Consider the following 20,353-nt stretch of genomic DNA (forward strand, 5'->3'; position numbering starts at 1 on the left):
GACAGTGTTTATGCTGTTGCCCACAGCAAAATACTCTAACTAAATGAGCACACTTACTGAAAAAGTTGGTACATCTACCTTGCTTGCTCAATACCAAGTTGAGATTTAAAGGGAGTTAGAGAAGTTTTATAAGAGTTACATTACTCTGATCTAGTTGTGAGAAACACGTTTGAAACCTTTGTAAAGACACTGACATAGACCTGTGACCGTACTGTATATCAAATGAATTCTATATAATAAAGTTGCTTGGCAACTGCAAACTGCCTGTATAAACAGTAATGCGCTGTAATTATTTGGCATTGTGTCATGCCTAACAACCCGCTTATGTGATATTGTTTATCATATGAAAATCTAATTTAAAATGTATAAGATTTGTCTGCAACCCTGCAGAGGATAAAGTGGTTTGGAGAATGAATGGATGGATCTTTTTGTCTTTTATTTTCTTTTTTTACCAATCATAATCCACATAGAAGCTCTTTTTTATTAAATCGGATATTACATTTAAAATGAAAATTACTTTAAATAAAATTATATATTTTTACATTTAAATTCAATTACTCAAGATGGCTTTGTTAAATATTTATTTATGTAGACTTTTTATATCCACTCTACTTAATCACTCACTTTGGGCGTGTCCGTATAGACTTTTGCTAGTTTAACGACGGGAAAAATGGTCGGCGCTCCCGGCGCATGGTCTAAAAGAGTTGTCCCTGTTCTCTTAATGAGTAATGGTTGTGTTTTGGGCGTAACATGCAATAAACCAATCAGAGTCTCATTTCCCGTTCCCTTTAAAAGCCAGTTGGGAAAAACTGAATGCTTCTCTAGCGAGGAAACGGATTTGCTCATGCACGAGGTTAAACCGTGCAATCTGACCATCTAAGGGACAAAGTGTACATGCGTTGTGGACCCGCCTATAGCCGCATATTACTAACGCACTCTTTAAAGGGTAACTAAACCCCTGGTCAGAGCCTGACTCCACCCACTGACGATATTTGAAAAATGCTGAAAAAGTGGGCAGACCCCAGCGGAGATAGAGGGGACGAAATAAATGCTAAAAAACTCTATCCTGATCGTTTTCAATACTCACAATTCCAACTCCTGACTCCCTACAGTGGTTTTGACGACACAAGATGGTTTTTATACTGCCAACGGCGTAGCTCGCGTGGTGAGCTGAAATCTGCGTACGTCACGAATAGGGTTGGGTATCGTTTGAATTTGAACGATTCCGATTCCTTGTTTCGATTCCGGTTCCTAACGATTCTCGATTCCGATTCTTTTAAGAGGCAGGGTCAAAAAAGTTTAGCTAACCTTGCTAACCAACGGCTTTTCTGAAGGAAATACTCCTTCTGTAAAAATACTCCTTTTGTCACAAATTTTGCATTTTGCCGAGATTTCGTTATTTTTAGAAAAGTGAAGCCACACTTTGGATCGCCGACGTAAGGTACTCATGTTCGACTCGCGTGGTTATGCCAACACTTCCGGTAGACGCTTCTTCGTTGGTGTTGTTCAGCGGTTTCTTCTTCCGCTCGGCGGACTGTGAATATCGAAACTAGGAATCGAAATTTTAACTTTTGAACGATTCCGGGAAAAACGAAAAGTTAGTCCCGGTTCCAATCGATACTCGATTCTCGATACCCAACCCTAGTCACGAAGTGCGGAACATCCAATAGGAAAATTCAACTGCAGTAGCCACCGTTCAACCTGAAGAGGGCAGCACTAAGACGTTTTTACACCATATATTGTAGGAATAGAACACTTTATAAACAAATGTCAAAAAAGTTACTCGAATCAATGACTGGTATTAATAAAGATCCATTCTTACAGATCATTAACTAAAAAAAGTTGGTTTAGTGTTTAGTTACTCTTTAAATAACAAAAAAAAAAATATTGCGCCATTGACTTTAGACCAGGTTTAAGTTGGTCAATGGCACAGTCTATTTCTGTTTCCTCAAAATAGCAACGCGCCAACAATGTGCCTGAACACACCTCGTTTTCAGACCAGCACACCCATGGGCGCAAATGCATTTGCTATTTCAACAATGTGGCGCAGGACTTGAAAATGATAACTGCGTCAGGCTGAAACCAGCAAAAAAAACACTGGCGACACATTGCGCCGGGTGTATGATAGGACCCCTAGTGTTTCTCCCTTATCTTCTCACTCTTTTCTCCTCTTATCTCTCTCATCGCCATCTCTCTGTCATCTGTCCGTTTGTGGCGTCCCCGAGCAGTGATTGACACTAGTCTGTAGTGCACCTCATTAGCTGCGGGAGATGAAGCGCTGCTCTAGAGAGACAGCCACTGTGATGAAGAACAATCCAATCAGTTAATTGGTATTAGGGAGCCCTCAAGGAGAAGAACTCTGCGAGCATCTGCAGTCGTAAATTACAGCTCTGTGTGTGGAGTTATCTCAAAGGACAGCTGTTGTCAGCTACGTGTGTGTGTGTGTTTGGTTGACGATTTTGCTCCCTGGATTGAGCCACGCTAACAGCTGTCTTTTTACATCAGAGGGAAAAGCTCGGCGGATTTATGATTCATGAATTATTTTACGTTGTTGCGTGTTAACTTGCCCGTTATTTACTTGAATCGAATGTGTTGGGATTTCAACTGGCAGAATTAGCTCGCATGCTACAAAATAAGACTAACTTAAGCAGAATATATGTAGAGCAAAGAGAATGTCAAACCATTTTACTTTCATATTTGTGAGCGAATCAGGATTTTCAGTGAGAAAAAAAAATAGTTGGAGGTGCTTTCGTAGCGGATAGTACAAGGAACTTGCCACCAGGGACTAAAGGCCAATTTATACTTCTGCATAGGGTGCGCGCAGTAGGTACGGCGTAGCATACGCACAGACGCGTCCCATGCCGCGTACTCTTCGCCGTCGCCTCTTCAAAAATGTAACTACACGTCGCGACGACGCTGACTGCAAGATCGGTGATTGGTCGGCTTGGTAGCATCGCATTTCCTCCTACGCATTTCCGCACGTACCTTCTCACGCATTTCCACACATACCATCTCCTCCGACGTCTTCTCTCATTTCTGCGTTTTAGTTTTAGTAATTTCACTAAAGTGAACTGTTTTTCCACCTCAATAAGCTCCAACTCCAACATGATCCACTCTCTTTCAGTCGCTATTGCTTGTAGTAACCAAGCCGTGAGGAATCTAAACACAGTGGAACATTAAAACCCTCCGCCGCCAACTAGCGTTTCGGAGCAGTACTGCAGAGCAACCAAGACCTGAACGCAGAAGTGTAAATGCTCACAACGGCGTCGCCTACGTGCGTTGCCAACGCCGTACACTACGGCGTACCCTCGACGCAGAAGTATAAATTGGCCTTAATGGTTCAAACATTTTCCTGGTTGCGTTCGCACCGCCAGTAGGAACTCTGAAGTGAAGTCGCACTTGTTGTTGTGACTTTTATTTTGACGGCATGGCGGACCTTTATTTTGAGGGTGCTCGCGTTCTCCGAGTTCATTAGTTTACGATCTGTCTAATACGCTATTAGATAGAACTGTTATACATAGAAAGATCGTTATAATATAAAAGTATAAAAGGCATTAGCGTATGCCGTGTGGGTGATGTCCAGTGTTGCTAGCTGAGCAAAAATACATAATCATCTCTGTAGATTTTCCATGTTCGTAGAGTTAGTTTGTGGAGTAAATACATAGGATAGCCTATAATCCGTGTGTTCACACAGCTTTTTAAAAAATGGCGGGTGCTGGTGTTTTGCGTGTGTTCGGCCAATCAGCATACACTAACGTCACTGGTAGTTCCTATAGTGCTGGTTTAGACTCGACTCTAAATTACGGTAGTTCCTCCAAAAGGAGTTTCTAGAACTAAAATCGTTCCTAGTTCCTACGTTGCGAACACGCCAAAATCCGAGTACTTCCGCCAATAGTTCTAGGAACTATGAAAAGTTTCCCCCTTTGGAATTGATTGGATCCATGAAAAGCAGCTGGTTTAGGTCAGAGTTAAGAAAGATGTAACACTCATGAACTCATTAACATATGACCACCCACATTAAATATCAACAACTATTGAAAATTCACACTAATGAATGACACTGCTACACAGAATTAGCCTAACAGACCAGAAGTTGTTTACATATAGAAGTCATAGAGGTATAGTATTAAATAGTCTGTTTAATTCTAAGATATGAAAGAAAATAAATTGAGACTCAAATAAGTGGGCTTATCTGGCAAATGTGACTTGTCAGATATATTTATAACTATATTTGTATATCTATCTATATATATATATATATATATATATATATATATGAAGAGTTCAGATGCAAAAGCCTCTAAATGCCATTGGAAATTTTCTTCTTGAATGATGATTTTTATCAAACTTGTATATTTAAGTTCAGTAATTTCACTTAAATAACAATTAATAGGCAATCATCATTGCCATTTAAGTGAAATCACTGAACTTAAATATACAAGCTTGATAAAAATGATCATTCAAGAAGAAAATTTCAAATGGCATTTAGAGGCTTTTGCATCTGAACTCTTCATATATATACAGTATATTTGTATATTGTAGTTAGGTAATGCAGTATTGACTAAATTGCTTCATCCCCTGAAGTCCCTCGTCTCCAGATGGACAGTGTCCCCTCACCTCTAGTCAACAACATCTGTCGTCTCCTGTGCTTATGTCACAAGACATTTCTCCAGCCACCGGCTCATGCATACAGAGCACCTCATCAGCTTTCATGAGACCTTGAAAAAAGAACGAAAACTCAACTTTTATTAATCATTCTATCCGACCAATAGAAAGCTGTCCCGACGTGATGGCTTTTGTCTACTTTAATCCATCTTTGTCAGGGCTCAACAACAAGAATGTTTTTTTTTTTGTTTTTTTTTTTTGCAGGCATGGCCAGGCTAGTAATTCATAATTCATATCTCTAACCTTTTTTTTTCTGGCCCTACCACAAAAATAATAATAATAATAATAATAATTCTACACAGAAAAACATTTTTTACAATTGTTTCTACAAAATTATGTGTTTTTGAGATAATGTTATTAAGACATCACAACAAGAAGGCACAACTAGACAATTCAATGTTTTAAACGGTGACAAATGAAAACTATAAACTGATTACCAATTACAAATAATCAAAATTAAGAAACACCTGGAATATGTCTTAATGAATTGATGAGGTTCAGTTTTTCAAATTCAAGCAAACCATGGACAGGGCAACATCATGCCAAACGTTTATTGTTTTATCCACTTTATTAAGATTAAATGTTGGGGATACGATAGGGACATGAAAATGCTGAATAATCCAGCTGTTATATCTGTTTTCACTTTTGACGATTCCATTTTAATAATAAGTGGCTGATATATCCATAAGACTTTTACTTACCACCCATACTGTTCGAAGCAGGTGTTTTGGGGGATTTAGTCAAATAATGAAACCTGATATTCTTGTGGATATTCTCTGAACATCTGAGCCCCATCTTTGGCAGAGGCAGCCCTCGTCTTCCAACTCTCAGAGTTTCACGTCTACATTCACAGTAACCGCCCCCATTGCAAACACACTAAGAGAGCATGTACCACAATAGTATGCTGCTGCCTCAAAGCTCTTTGTAATATCTAAGAGCTTTGTGGCACTACTGTACTGTAAATCATCCCCTATTGGATGGAATATATGTGCTATTATGGGAGTGCATGGCCATGCTCTTTTCCCCTTTAACCTCCTAATGAATGCCTTTCTCTCTTCTGACTTTTGATTTCACTATGAGTTGGTGGTCAGGTATCACTGACATAGATACAGATTGGTTTCCTGCTCTCTTCGGGAAGCAAATTGGGACAAGAAATCCCAGGGGGTTACAGCAGAATGAAATATGAGGTTTTGAATGAGTAAGCCTGGTGTTGGGATTGTATATGTTCTGTGAATGACTGCCTCATTGATATGGCTAGTGCAGCTGGATCAACTCTGGCTATTTGAGAGAAAACAAACATTTGTAGAACTGTTCTGAAAGGTATTTTTGGTTGGTTTTGACGTTTGATTTTGGAGCACTCTAAATTATTAGGAATTATTAGGGAACTTTTGGTCTGTATCTACAGTATAGTCTAGACCAAGGGTCACCAATCTCGGTCCTGGAGGGCCGGTGTCCTGCAGAGTTTAGCTCCAACCCCAATTAAACACACCTAAACCAGCTAATCGAGGTCTCACTAGGCATAATAGAAACTTTCAGGCAGGTGTGTTGGACCTGGTTGGAGCTAAACTCTGCAGGACATCGGCCCTCCAGGACCGAGATTGGTGACCACTGGTCTAGACTGACAGGACTATATCAGGTGTCCCAAGATAATGTGTTACAATGATTAAGACTGATCATTCTGTAACTGATAACAATGAATACATATCAAACAAACATTAAAAGCCTGTCACACAGGCTTCATTTGATTTGCCCTCTTTATCAAGTACCTAACCAGGGGTATTCAATCCTGTTCTGTGAGATCTACAGACAATTTTCCTTTTGAACCCTGCTCTGACACCTGTCTGTACTTTTTTAATGAACCCTAAAACCTTGATTATCTGGTTCATGCGTGTTTGATTAGAGATCTCCAAAAGCAGGAATGAGTTGGTGTCCCACAGGGCTCGGTTTTAGGTCCTTTTTTGTTTTGTTTTCTTCATCAATTCACTCTTCCCATTGTATTGCTGATCTGTACATTTTATCACTCTTTGTTGTCTACATCTTTCTCTGTGTTCTCAGAGAACATTGCATCCTCTCTGACAGCCACTGGTTTGTTCAACAGTAGAAACCACCCTAGAAGACCATTTGTGCACAACAACTGTCTTGTTCAAGCCATTCATCATAACATAAGCAAAATCAGTCCATTTCCTGGACCCCAACTGTAGTCTAGTGATTTAATAACTTGACTAAAGCCAGATGTCCCCTCAAGAATGTAGCTGTTCGGTTTGTGTAAAACCTCTGGAAATACTGTCAAGATCACCTCTGCTCAAGTGTCCACACTAGCTGTCAGTTTCTGCCACAATCAATCGAGATTATTGCCTGCAATGGAACTCTCGAGCTCAATTGTGTCACATCACCTGCATTTCTTCTGCACCCCCTCTGAGTTTTGATTTACTGAATAATGAGCTCTACTGTCGTATGAAGTTAACCCCTTCACCAGCAACCCATATTTTGGCAAGTAAGTGCCATAAATGACATACCCAAAAAAAAAAGCTTAATTCTGAGTAGACATATAACCAAAATATATTTAGAAAACCAACACTCAGAATTAGACAGACTGTTATTAATATGGAGATATATAATCTGAAACATAAAAATATGAACTATAAGCCATTGCATGGCTTGCCCATCTACATCACTTTGATTCCATACATACAGTCAGAGGGTTCTGTGTCAGATTTGGAGAAAACCAGATGGTAGTTACGCTTTCGTCTCTAATATAGATTATTTCCTCTCGTCTTTCACAAGTTGAGTCGTGGCTAGTAATATCCATTTGCATCTGCACTAGTTTGGGGCCTTTTGAGGCTTTATTAGTCACATGAACACTCTTCATTGAAAATGATTGGCAGGATTAATGTGTGAATTATTGTAGCCAACCAATCAAAATCCCATAAGAAACAGGAATCATTTATGAATATGAACATTTTATTCAACAACTAATATGTCTGTATGACATGCTGGGAGTGTTTTGTGTCAAAAACATGTTTTCTAAGAGCTGTAAGCATTATCCTAACAGATGGTATGACTGGCTCAGTCTCAACTGAATGTGAGTAATGGTGGGACATCTTTACTCAGCTGCCTGATGCTCATCTCCTTCGTGAAATCACTAGGTTAACACTGGCCAATTCCTTTTTTTAGGCTGCTACCTTTTAAGGCAGCATCCAAACCAGTTATGTACCCTCACGAGTGACTGATTTGAAACATGATTGATTCCAACCCTTGAAAGTAATAGTTCAAATACAGGTGAAACTCGAAAAAATTTGAATATCGTGCAAAAGTAATTCAGCTTAATAGGTGAAACTAATATATATAATACTCATTACATGCAAAGTGAGATATTTCAAGCCTTTATTGGATGTAATTTTGATGATTATGGCTTACAGCTTATGAAATCCCCAAATTCCAAATCTCAGAAAATTAGAATATTACATGAAATCAATTTTAAAAAGGATTTTAAATACAGAAATGAAAAGTATTATCATTCATATGTACTGAGTACCTAGTTTATGCTCCTTTTGCATGAATTACTGCCTCAATGTGGCGTGGCATGAATGTGATCAGCCTGTGCTGAGGTGTTATGGAAGATCAGGATCCTTCAATAGTGGCCTTTAGCTCTTCTGCATTGCTCGGTCTCACGTCTCTTATCTCTCTCTTGGCAACGCCCCATAGATTCTCTATGGGGTTCAGGTCAGGTGAGTTTGTGGTCATTGAACCAGGTTTTGGTGCTGAATCCTGCTGGAAAATGAAGTCAGCATCTCCATAAAGCTTGTCTACTGAAGGAAGCGTGAAAAGTGCTCTAATATGTCCTGGTAGATGGCTATGTTGACTCTGGACTTAATAAAGGATGACAGCCGATGACATGGCTCCCCAAACCAACACAGACTGTGGAAACTTCGCACTGGACTTCAAGAATCTTGGATTGTGTGCCTCTCCGTTTCTTCCTCCAGGCTCTGGGACCTTGTTTTCCAAATGAGATGCATCAGAAAAGAGGACTTTGGACCACTGAGCAACACACCAGTTCTTTTTTTCCTTAGCCCAGGTAAGATGCTTTTGACGTCTGTTGTTCAGAAGCGTCTTGAGAAGGAATACGACATTTGATGCCGATGTCCAGGATCTGTCTGTGTGTGGTGGCTCTTGATGCAGTAACTCCAGCCTCAGTCCACTCATTGTGAATAGTCCCTGACAATTCTCTCCAGGCTGCGGTTATAACAAAGAAAGACTTGAAATATATCACTTTGCATGTAATGAGTTTAAATGATATATTAGTTTCACCTTTTAAGTTGAATTATTGAAATAAATGAACTTTTGCACTATATTCTAATTTTTAGAGTTCCGAGTTTCGTATATCTAAGCTAAAAATGTGCCTAAAATTCCCTTTAAATGCTGTCTGTTTTATCTCAAGAGACATTTGAGTGGGTGTTTCTTCAGCTAAGGGCATTTGGTTCTGTAACAAATACAACCAACAGATTTTTTTTTTGTTATATGAAAGCCATATTATATCTGTCCCAGAAGCATGCTACTACTAACATAGAAAATCTGTTTTTTGTATTTAAAATAAAAAAAAATCTGTTGTTTGTCTACAGGCAAACTAGATCCAGGCTTTACTTGACCATTTTTGTTATGATATTTATGAAAATAATATAGTTTGTGGTTAGTTTTAGGCATGCTGGGTACGATCCTCACTCTCTTGCACATATATTTTAAGAATGTATTTCTAGTTTGGTGTGTGTGTGTGTGTGTCTGTCTGCAGCTGTAACTTCAGTAATGAGAGTAGTCTAATGAGAGGAGACAGATCTGTACTTACGCCATTAGTTTGCTTGTCTCAATGTCCCAGAAAACATACACCCATCCCGGCTCAATGTATCCTGCATATCTATTCTCCCGATGCAACGTTAAAACAAATAAGACTAAACATACTTGTGCAACGGACGAAGATCAGCAATAGATGTGCGTGTAAACCGTACACCCCTGGCTAGTGGCTGCGGTCTTTAGTGTCCTCGTTAGCGCCCCCACCTCTCATGCCGGTTCGAATCCCGCTTGCAGCTGGTTGAGTAGGACTGGTTACATTTGGTGCCGTGACCCGGATTGGAGTGAGGTTTATGGGGTGAGTTTAACGGACATAAGCCAGTAAGAGCTGTTTGTATAAACCCAGGGTTCTCAAGTTTTATCAAAAGCTTGGAGTGAGATCACATATGGTTAGGGGAGGAGCTCCAATGAAGCCCCGCCCCCATCCATCCCCACCCTCCAATTTTACCCATTGTTCATAATTAACCAGCACAAATTGGTAAATCTCATAAATGACAGAGCAATTCATCTCATCAAATAGAGCCTACTCTTTAATGTTATATTATATATACATAAATATACAAAAATATACAACGCATTCTCATTCTTTTAGCATCATATAGAACGCTATATGACAAAATGGCGCTATACTACGCACATGGCACCCTTTATCGTTAACATAACACGCGAACCCAAGACATCATAATTCCTTTAGCGTGAATATGACACACAGACCCTACCCCACACCTAAACTTAGCCCTCACAGCGCGTGTTATATTAACGATAACGGGCGCCATGTGCGTAGTATAGCGCCGTTTTGTCATATAGCGTTTTATGTCACGCTAAAGGATGAGAACGGGCTGAAATATAACAAATTGCTCCAAACAGTTTGGAAAAACAACTCTTTTTGCATTTTGATTGTGTCTAGTCGAAATGGTATAATGATTTATTGTGTGGTGGGACATTGTGAACAAATGGACATATTAGAATATTAAGGTGTATGTGTGTGTAAACAAATATCTTTTTTTCTTTTTCCCTCACATCTTTGAAAATACAAATGCAATGGCAATGATTAATGCATGTTTTGGCAGGATATAAAATATTACCCAGAGCACTCTGCTTTAATACATATAGCCTTAATGTAACAAGAAAGACTATTAATACAATATAATATATAATTTAGAATAAAATGAAGAAATACATCTTCATTCCATCCCATACCCACTAACATTTCCCTTATTGTTTTAGGTAATGTGAGCTAGCCAAACTGAGCCAAAGCTTCTGGCCTGGTTGCAAATTAGTTGGAGAGTTTTTGACTGCATCAATAATAAAGTATACGATGGGCTATATATCAAATGTTCTAGCCTAAAAATGTTCGCGCTAGGGAATGTTGTTGGTTCCCTAGTAACGAACATACAGTGGGCGAGAATGTTCCGTCAACTTCCGTGTGTTTGCGCGTCTATGATGCCTAACGAACGCAATCTGTCCGAGAGATACGTGCTGGCGGCAGGAAACTTCACTTTGTGTGCCTACGGCTCGTATACATCTGTTATGAACTGCTCCGAGACTGGGAGATGTAGATCCAAATGCAGCTTTAATATAAGAATAGTCGTACAGGCAGGGTCGAGAATCAGCAGACAGGACAATGGAGAATACACAGTGGGAATCCAAGAACCAGGCAGAGGTCAGGGCAGGCAGCAATAATCAGAATCCAAAAACAATCCAAAGTCAAAAACCAGAACACAAACACGGAAAACGCTCAGAAATGCAGACACACAGTACAACAAGACTTCGCAAACACTGAACGTGAACACAAGGTATATATAGACACTAACAGGATGAGACACAGGTGAATGCAATCAGTGAATGAGGTACAGGTGAATGTGATCAGTGATGATGAGTCCGGGCAGTGAGTTCTGGGAAATGTAGTTTGTGAGAAACAAGAACATCTGGTGTGGAGTGCCCTCTGGTGACTCTCAAGGGCACTCCACCTGGTGACCGTTACATAGCCCCCCCCCAAAGAGCGGCTTCCAGACGCTCCAAAAACAGTTCAGGAGGGAGGTGGAGCAGAGGCGGATAAGGGGGAGGGATGGAGGGCCAGGCCTGTGGAGCAGAACAGGGCCTGGAGACTAGGACGGAAGACCAGGGTGGAGCAGGCTGTGCAGGCGGCCAGGGCGGAGCAGGCCGTGCAGGCGGCCAGGGCGGAGCAGGCTGTGCAGGCGGCCAGGGCGGAGCAGCCTCCTCGGGCGGCCACGGCGGTGAAGACCCCTCGGGCGGCCACGGCGGTGAAGACCCCTCGGGCGGCCACAGCGGTGAAGACCCCTCGGGCGGCCACGGTGGTGAAGACCCCTTGGGCGGCCTGGGCGGTGATGCCCTCTCAGGACCAGACACCGGCTCGGGACCAGACACCAGCTCAGGAACAGACACCGGCTCAGGAACAGACACTAGAACAGAAATTGTCACAAACACAGAAACAAACTCAGGAACAGACACTGGGTCGGCCATCTTGTCCGGAGACACTGGGTCGGCCATCTTGTCCGGAGACACTGGGTCGGCCATCTTGTCCGGAGACACTGGGTCAGCCATCTTGTCCGGAGACACTGGGTCGGCCATCTTGTCCGGAGACACTGGCTTGGAGGCGGCCATCTTGTCCGGAGACACAGGCTTGGAGGCGGCCATCTTGTCCGGAGACACTGGCTTGGAGGCGGCCATCTTGTCCGGAGACACTGGCTTGGAGGCGGCCATCTTGTCCGGAGACACTGGCTTGGAGGCGGCCATCTTGTCCGTAGACACTGGCTTGGAGGCGGCCATCTTGTCCGGAGACACTGGCATGGAGGCGGCCATCTTGTCCGTAGACACTGGCTTGGAGGCGGCCATCTTGTCCGTAGACACTGGCTTGGAGGCGGCCATCTTGTCTTTAGACACTGGCTTGGGAGAAGTGACGTGGAGCGTCTCTGGCTCGGCAGAAGTGACGTGGAGCGTCTCTGGCTCGGCAGAAGTGACGTGGAGCGTCTCTGGCTCGGCAGAAGTGACGTGGAGCGTCTCTGTCTCGGCAGAAGTGACGTGAAGCGTCTCTGTCTCGGCAGGGCTGACATGGAACTCTGGATGGGCTGTCTCGGCGGGACGAGACTCTGGCTGGGCTGTCTCGGCGGGACGAGACTCTGGTTTGACGGTCTCGGCGGGACGAGACTCTGGCTGGGCTGTCTCGGCGGGACGAGACTCTGGCTGGGCTGTCTCGGCGGGACGAGACTCTGGCTGGGCTGTCTCGGCGGGACGAGACTCTGGCTGGGCTGTCTCGGCGGGACGAGACTCTGGTTTGACGGTCTCGGCGGGACGAGACTCTGGCTGGGCTGTCTCGGCGGGACGAGACTCTGGCTGGGCTGTCTCGGCGGGACGAGACTCTGGCTGGGCTGTCTCGGCGGGACGAGACTCTGGCTGGGCTGTCTCGGCGGGACGAGACTCTGGTTTGACGGTCTCGGCGGGACGAGACTCTGGCTGGGCTGTCTCGGCGGCACGAGACTCTGGCTGGGCTGTCTCGGCGGGACGAGACTCTGGCTGGGCTGTCTCGACGGGACGAGACTCTGGCTGGGCTGTCTCGGCGGGACGAGACTCTGGTTTGACGGTCTCTGGCTGTACGGTCTCTGGCTGGAAGGTGAGCGGGGGCTCGGCAGGGCTGACGGTGAGCGCGGGCTCGGCAGGGCTGACGGTGAGCGCGGGCTCGGCAGGGCTGACGGTGAGCGCGGGCTCGGCAGGGCTGACGGTGAGCGCGGGCTGTGGAAGCTCTGCTGAGACGTGACGAGGCTCTGGAAGCTCTGCTGAGACGTGACGAGGCTCTGGAAGCTCTGCTGAGACGTGATGAGGCTTTGGAATGAAACTCTCTTCACAAACGGAGACCGCCTCTCTCCAGTTCAGACCCGAGAGATTGGGGAGCTCCCTCGGGTTGACCTCCTTAGCCCCTAGCTGGTAACACAGTTTAATAGCCTCATCACCGAGAGAGCAGGAGGCAGCGAGAGGAACAAACCCCCAGGTATACTGGAACAGATCACGGCTATCCAGGGCCAAGGCCGCGATCTGACCAGCAAACTCCCGGATTTGTGCTGCTGGATTCATCTGTGGCGAAGTCTTCTGTTATGAACTGCTCCGAGACTGGGAGATGTAGATCCAAATGCAGCTTTAATATAAGAATAGTCGTACAGGCAGGGTCGAGAATCAGCAGACAGGACAATGGAGAATACACAGTGGGAATCCAAGAACCAGGCAGAGGTCAGGGCAGGCAGCAATAATCAGAATCCAAAAACAATCCAAAGTCAAAAACCAGAACACAAACACGGAAAACGCTCAGAAATGCAGACACACAGTACAACAAGACTTCGCAAACACTGAACGTGAACACAAGGTATATATAGACACTAACAGGATGAGACACAGGTGAATGCAATCAGTGAATGAGGTACAGGTGAATGTGATCAGTGATGATGAGTCCGGGCAGTGAGTTCTGGGAAATGTAGTTTGTGAGAAACAAGAACATCTGGTGTGGAGTGCCCTCTGGTGACTCTCAAGGGCACTCCACCTGGTGACCGTTACAACAACATTATATATAAAGCTTGCAGGTCAACTTGGTTGACGTTGCCCTTTTAGCATGAGAAATACACGGTGTGGCGTGTGAGCGTGTGAACTGGTTGAATTGCGTGTGTCTCACGGCCAATGCGTGAGACTTGAGAACCCTGATAAACCTCACTCCCTTGGCCTCAAGAGACTCGCTAGTGACTGAGGCTAGCGGCTGCAGTTAGCACCTTGTTAGAACGCATATTAGTCAAACGTTAGCATGTTGCTAAGCTAACAACACAATGCAATTTTTTTTCACCCCGAAATGTGTAAATTGCTATATAAGTTGCAGATGATAAAAATCTGGAAATATGGTGCACAATGCACAAATGTCTCGTACATCAGAGCATGACCTTTTACGTTATTTTTATGATTCACATTAACATATTTAAACACAATCTTTTTACCCTCTCAACGACAGCTCAATTAATTATTATTTCCGTATAAGCTCCTGAAGAGGCTGTATTTATAACCATGTCCATTTCTTAATGAATTTACTTAATGTTCACAAGATTGAAGCATGACTAAAATAACCATTACCTTTCTCTGTCTCTTTTGTGTTGCAGGACTCAGATTAATTTCACAGTGGCGATTGATTTCACAGCTTCTAACGGTGAGTGCCGTCTCCATCAGAAGGCTGTTTGAAATTATTGAAATGTATGCAGATGAGGCATGAAAAAGAGCCAGTAATAGCCATCCTCTATCATAATGATTGAGGTTTAATGCGATAAGAGCTCCGATCTGTGTGATTATACAGAGATTCAAAGGGAATACCACAAAACCATCTGAATTACTGGACCATCCTTGGCAAATCTATTTTTAAACATCACTAGCTTTTTTTGCCTCTCGATTCATAATATCACCCTCTCAATATATATATATACAGTATATATATATTAACAGTCAAAACTTTTCATGGTTTTATTATTTTTTAAATATACCTTATAATTAGTTAAATAACTGTAAACATTTTTAAAATGGGTTATAAAATGGGTTACATTGGGTTATAATTTATTATACTCTTCAATAATGTAGCTATGAATATGTATGTATTTTCACTGTGGTTAATCGTGGTTATCATATATTAAAAAGTAAATAAACCAGAATTATATTTAAAATTAGAATATGAATTGTTTTATAGCATTAATATGCTTTATATGACTACAGTTGCACTAAAAGTACACATTTTCTTTCACACGGTTCCCAGGCAACCCAGCCCAGCCCACTTCCCTTCATTACATGAGTCCATATCAGCTCAACACCTACGCCATGGCACTTAAAGCTGTGGGGGAGATCATACAGGACTATGACAGCGACAAGATGTTCCCTGCACTGGGGTTCGGAGCCAAACTGCCTCCTGATGGGAGAATATCCCATGAGTTCGCCTTGGTAAGCAACTCTTAAAACACCTATCCTGAAGCGATAGATTTACGCACTGTAGACATGCAGGTTTGAAATGCAGACACAAGTTTTGATATCAATGTTTCTGAATGTTCTCTCACTATGTGTTGCCTGCAGACAGAAGTTTTCACAAAGCTTTCAATTTCAGAACAAGGTTTTAGACATATACACTTGACGGATCCCTCTTTGTAAATACAAGCCTCTACTTCAATCTCTTGTACTTTCTTTTTACTCCATCTTAGAAACAAAACCATTAGTTATTTTTGATTTATAGAGAGTGAACTGAATGCTTTTGTGCAGTCAGCAAAGTTATAGAACAATTGATGAATGGTGAAACTAGAGGGAAAAATCTGTAGACTTACATTGAAAGATGAACCAGAGACCAGAATATTATAGAGAGTAGTTTTAAAAAAAGTAACCACTTAGCGAGTGTCCCACCAATCAAATTGCAATGCACTAAAAACCACTCAGAAGATCTCATAACAACCACATAACACCTTCATAACACTCTTCAAAGAATGTAGACATCTATTTATGTCTCCATTGTGAGTTATCATATCTACAGCAGATGTTGGACCCTTATTTGATTTTGCAATATTTTATTTTCTATGTTCCTAAAGAATGGAAACCCTCAGAATCCATATTGCAATGGCATTGAAGGAGTCATGGAAGCGTATTACCAGAGTCTAAAGTCCGTTCAGCTCTTCGGCCCCACCAACTTCTCGCCTGTCATCAACCATGTAGCCAGGTACATTCAGAACATGTCTTTTTATCTATGGATTGTTGCATTACTATGGTGGAAGAGTCCTCTACTCCTCGCTGCGACATCTTATCTATGACGTATTGCAATGTTACCCAATGGCCAGATGAGTTTCGATCTTCTTTCAGCAATCATCGAATAAGAAAGGCCTTCAGAGGACAGCGTTTTCAACTAAAATCTAAAGTTTGTTTACACGACAACTGAGTTTTGGGTGCCTATAGACTCATTTTTAGTCGTTTTTTTTGTGTATCCGTGTGAAGGGGGATCGTTTTGGAAACGTTGTTTTCAGTACGTGAACCTTCTCAAAACTCAAAAGACTTTCCATGATCCAATCGATTCTCAATGGATCAAGTGATCCCTTACAATACAGTATGTTCTCATGCGAGAAGCCATTTTACTCACAATAGATACGAAAAGTTGGATGGTTGATCAAAATATCAGATTTGTGCTAACTTTAAGTAGGCAGGTTACCTTCAAAAAATTAGATGGTGACCGTTTTTAAACTGCTTTAACTTTTAACTAACTTGCTCAGCTCTTGAAGACGACAACATACACTAATTTCAACTATAGCGGTGGTAAGAATGCATCACATACTTGAAAAAAAAATGCAATCTGATACATTTTGTTAACAAAACAATACACAAAATCAAGCTTGAACACTCAGTTGCACAGCATTGCAGGCCTTTTTCCATAATCCAATAGTTTAGATTATTAAACTGATTATTAGTGTTGATTATCTTTTCTTAGTACTTTGCTCTCTACAATAGTTGAGTCTGATCACAGAACTTAATGGTGGATTATTTTTGTATATTGACCATTACTGTAAATATTTCACCATTGTTCATGACATACTGGTTCTACTTTCATGTCTCTCGTATTACTCCGCCATTTATCTTTTCATCTCAGCGGAAGTTGATTGGAGCCATTTTGCGACTTAATAAAGCAACTTTGACTGTGATAAAAAAATGCCTTGGAAAACTGTCCTAATTTTGTATGTGGTAAACATTAAACCTGAGATGGTTGACTAGAAATACTGGGATAAAGCGCAGCTGAATGATTCTTCTATTGCTGAAATGAAGCAAGCAAACAACAACCTGCAACAATGCAGATTTTGCACATGTTCAGAGATTGACGACAGCCAAATATTCGCAAAATGTGCATTAACCCCCAGGTGCATCATCCAAACAAAGTGTGTCACATTTACACAGAGATAATCCAATCCGAAATGGCCTCGGAGGTGTGATATATGACCTTTAAATGAGCCGTGGAGTTGCAAGAGGTAATACAACAAGATTTGATCTTATGCTGTCCCAAATAAGATCGTCCCTGGTCTGTATCATGAGGAAAACATTAAATGGGTATGGCCTGAATATTTGATCTGGAATTTGAAGTACCCAATAGGAATATAAATCATTTTGTCGAATTGTATTTTGGGTTTTTACAATTTTTGATGCCATGAACACCCAAATATGATAATCCTCTAATTCGAGACCTTTCCTAAAATATAAAGGGAGATATATTTCTATATATTATGTATTAAGAATCATTTTGTGAGGATTATGCTTTTTGGGTTCCTGTCTGTTCTGTTCTCATTCAGTTTACGTGTTGTTAATCAATTATGTAATTTACCTCCCTCATTTGCTTTAGCATATATACTCCCTGTGTCTGGTTGAAAGTCTCCACATATCTTGATCGCCATCACTATGTTAAGCGGTTAATGCTCTTTCATTCATTTCATTTGGTCCATAGCTGAATGAGACATGAAGTAATCCAATAACGTTGTCTCTGTTTTGGAGGATTCGTGGCTTTGGACGGTGATTTGCAGGGAGGGTGGGATCGTAGGCTTTCAATGCTAGCAGGCTAAAGTTAGCATTCCCAAGTTCACCAGTCCTTAAATCAGATTTCTCCTTTGTCGTGCTCATGTTATGTGACAAAAGATCGGACCAAAACAGAAGTTATTTTTGCGGTGTGTTTGCCTTTTTTTTCTCCCCCCCCCCCCGTCAACAACAAGCCAAACTGAGCCGAGTTAATGGAGCTTGAGGACTCGGATGGAAGCCCTGCCCACACTGCCACCGCTGTGAATGTGCTGAACATGGCCACTGGGAATATACTGGACTTAATAGCCGTGTCCCAGCCCAGAATCTCTTGCGATCCCCCCCCCCTCCCCCAGCCTCCCTCTCCCACCTCCTCTACCAAGTCGAATTTGTTCATCAGCTCTTCCTCCTCTGGTTTCTGGCAGTCCCTCAGCTCATCCACAGTGTGGCCCCTGAAGTGTGTCGGATTCTCCGCCTCCAACCCATCGGTTTCGACTTTGCTCAATGCTCCCTCAACTCCACCATGGTCCGTAATCCCACCAGCTCCACCGTCCCACCGTCTCCGCCTTGGTCAGACATCACCCTGGCTCTACCGTTGAATTCTGGTCTGCTGGTTACACGGCTCCCCTCCATCCCTTTGGCTCCACCGGGCTCCACCTTTTCTCCGGCTCCACCGCGGACCTCCGTCACACTGGCTCCACTGAGCCGTAAGCCCCCTGGACCTGCAGCGTCACCCTGGCTCGGTGTGTCCTCGGCTCCGTCTGCGTCTACAGTTAATAATGGCGCAAACACCAGTACATTGACGAGCACAAACCTTAGTAAATCACTTTGCGCGAATCATTTAATGAGTAACTAAACCCTAAACCAACTTTTTTTAGTTAATGATCTGTACGAATGGATCTTTATTAATACCCGTCATTGATTCGAGTAACTTTTTTGACATTTGTGTATAAAGTGTTTTATTTCTACAACGTCTTAGTGCTGCCCTCTTCAGGTTGAACGGTGGCTACTGCAGTTGAATTTTCCTATTGGATGTTAGCGGTTCTTCGTGAGGAAATCCTGGCAGTAGCTTTTTTAATGCCAAAAGAGGGTTTGCGCTGGCACAATCTGTGGCCTTTTGATTCGGATTTCTCCTTTGTTGTGCGCTCCTTACGTTGCGTAAGTGAAAAAACAACAACATTATAATATTATAACAACATGCTGTTTTCAAAATGATTTAATCTGTTATTTAAAATGGCATTTTTATAAAACCAAGATAAATTATGAAAATATTATGTGGTAAATTTTTACTTTGTATTGAGCTGAACAAAATTATGTATTAAACTCAATATAAAATAATCACAATTATGCCCATGATTTCTGAATGGGGTTTAAAAAGCTGAATGACAGTAATATTTAGGGGGTTTTTTTCTTAACTGAAAATTTTACAATTTATATATATATGAAAAATATATGTCATTGTAAATAACCAGAGGTGTATACAAATGCAGAAGTAGAATGAATTTTAGAAATATGAATATATTTATGGTGAAATCTCCATGTCCTATTAAAAATGAGTTGTTATGGGCAGAATTTGACCAGTTCATCTTATCATGTTCTTAAAATCCAAGCTCTATGTATATGTCCAGTGACACTTTACTTAGTATTTCACACTGTATAGGATGTTTTTAACAGCTTGTGGGGCTGCGAGAACCCGAGCCTCTACATCTCTATCAGCAGCAATAAAAGGCTGGATTCATTATGCATCAATTGCAGCGCAAGTGTCTAAGCTCATTTCAGCATCCACATAATAACAAGGCTTGCTACAGCGTACAAATAAATTGAGAGAGCAAGGCATTCACCGCTAGCTCTTTCCTCAGAGAATCAACACTTTGTCGTCAAGATAATGTCATTATCTTGCTCTTTTATTTTGTTTGGTAAAGAAATGCAAATTGTTGAGGCACAATTTCCCCTTGAATAAGTCGCTTTTTAAAAAAATCTGACTCAAAAGAGCATTTCTTTTACAAATCGGACATGTCTCTAGAATGAATGTGAAGACATTCAGTGAATATCAATATAGATATCGAGCAGTACTAGTTATGGAAATAGTAAGTAATGAGTAAGTAAGGTATGATAGAATTTTCATTCCTTTAAGATATACTTAGCTGCAAAATAATAGAGATCACAGTGAATGGTTTGGGTCTCATAAAAAGTGTGGTTCCAGCTGAATCAGCACAAACAAGTTTTTTTTAGCATCTAAATTTACAATGTGAAAAAAAAAATCAAGAACCTTATGAATAAAACGCAG

General features: G+C 41.9%; 1 protein-coding gene across 2 annotated transcripts in view; it reads left to right on the forward strand.

Annotated features, from left to right (window-relative positions):
• Positions 1–20,353, forward strand: part of LOC120477083 (copine-8) — a 117,898-nt gene that overhangs the window by 82,792 nt on the left and 14,753 nt on the right. For both annotated transcript variants that reach the window (XM_039668490.2, XM_089126651.1), the window contains 3 exons: positions 14,658–14,704; positions 15,299–15,480; positions 16,113–16,240. In XM_039668490.2, the coding sequence (XP_039524424.1) occupies positions 14,658–14,704; positions 15,299–15,480; positions 16,113–16,240 (357 nt within the window). The remainder of the gene's footprint in view (positions 1–14,657; positions 14,705–15,298; positions 15,481–16,112; positions 16,241–20,353) is intronic.

Source organism: Pimephales promelas, chromosome 24 (genome assembly GCF_988280905.1).
Source record: "Pimephales promelas chromosome 24, fPimPro1.hap1.1, whole genome shotgun sequence".
Taxonomy (NCBI): Eukaryota; Metazoa; Chordata; class Actinopteri; order Cypriniformes; family Leuciscidae; genus Pimephales; species Pimephales promelas.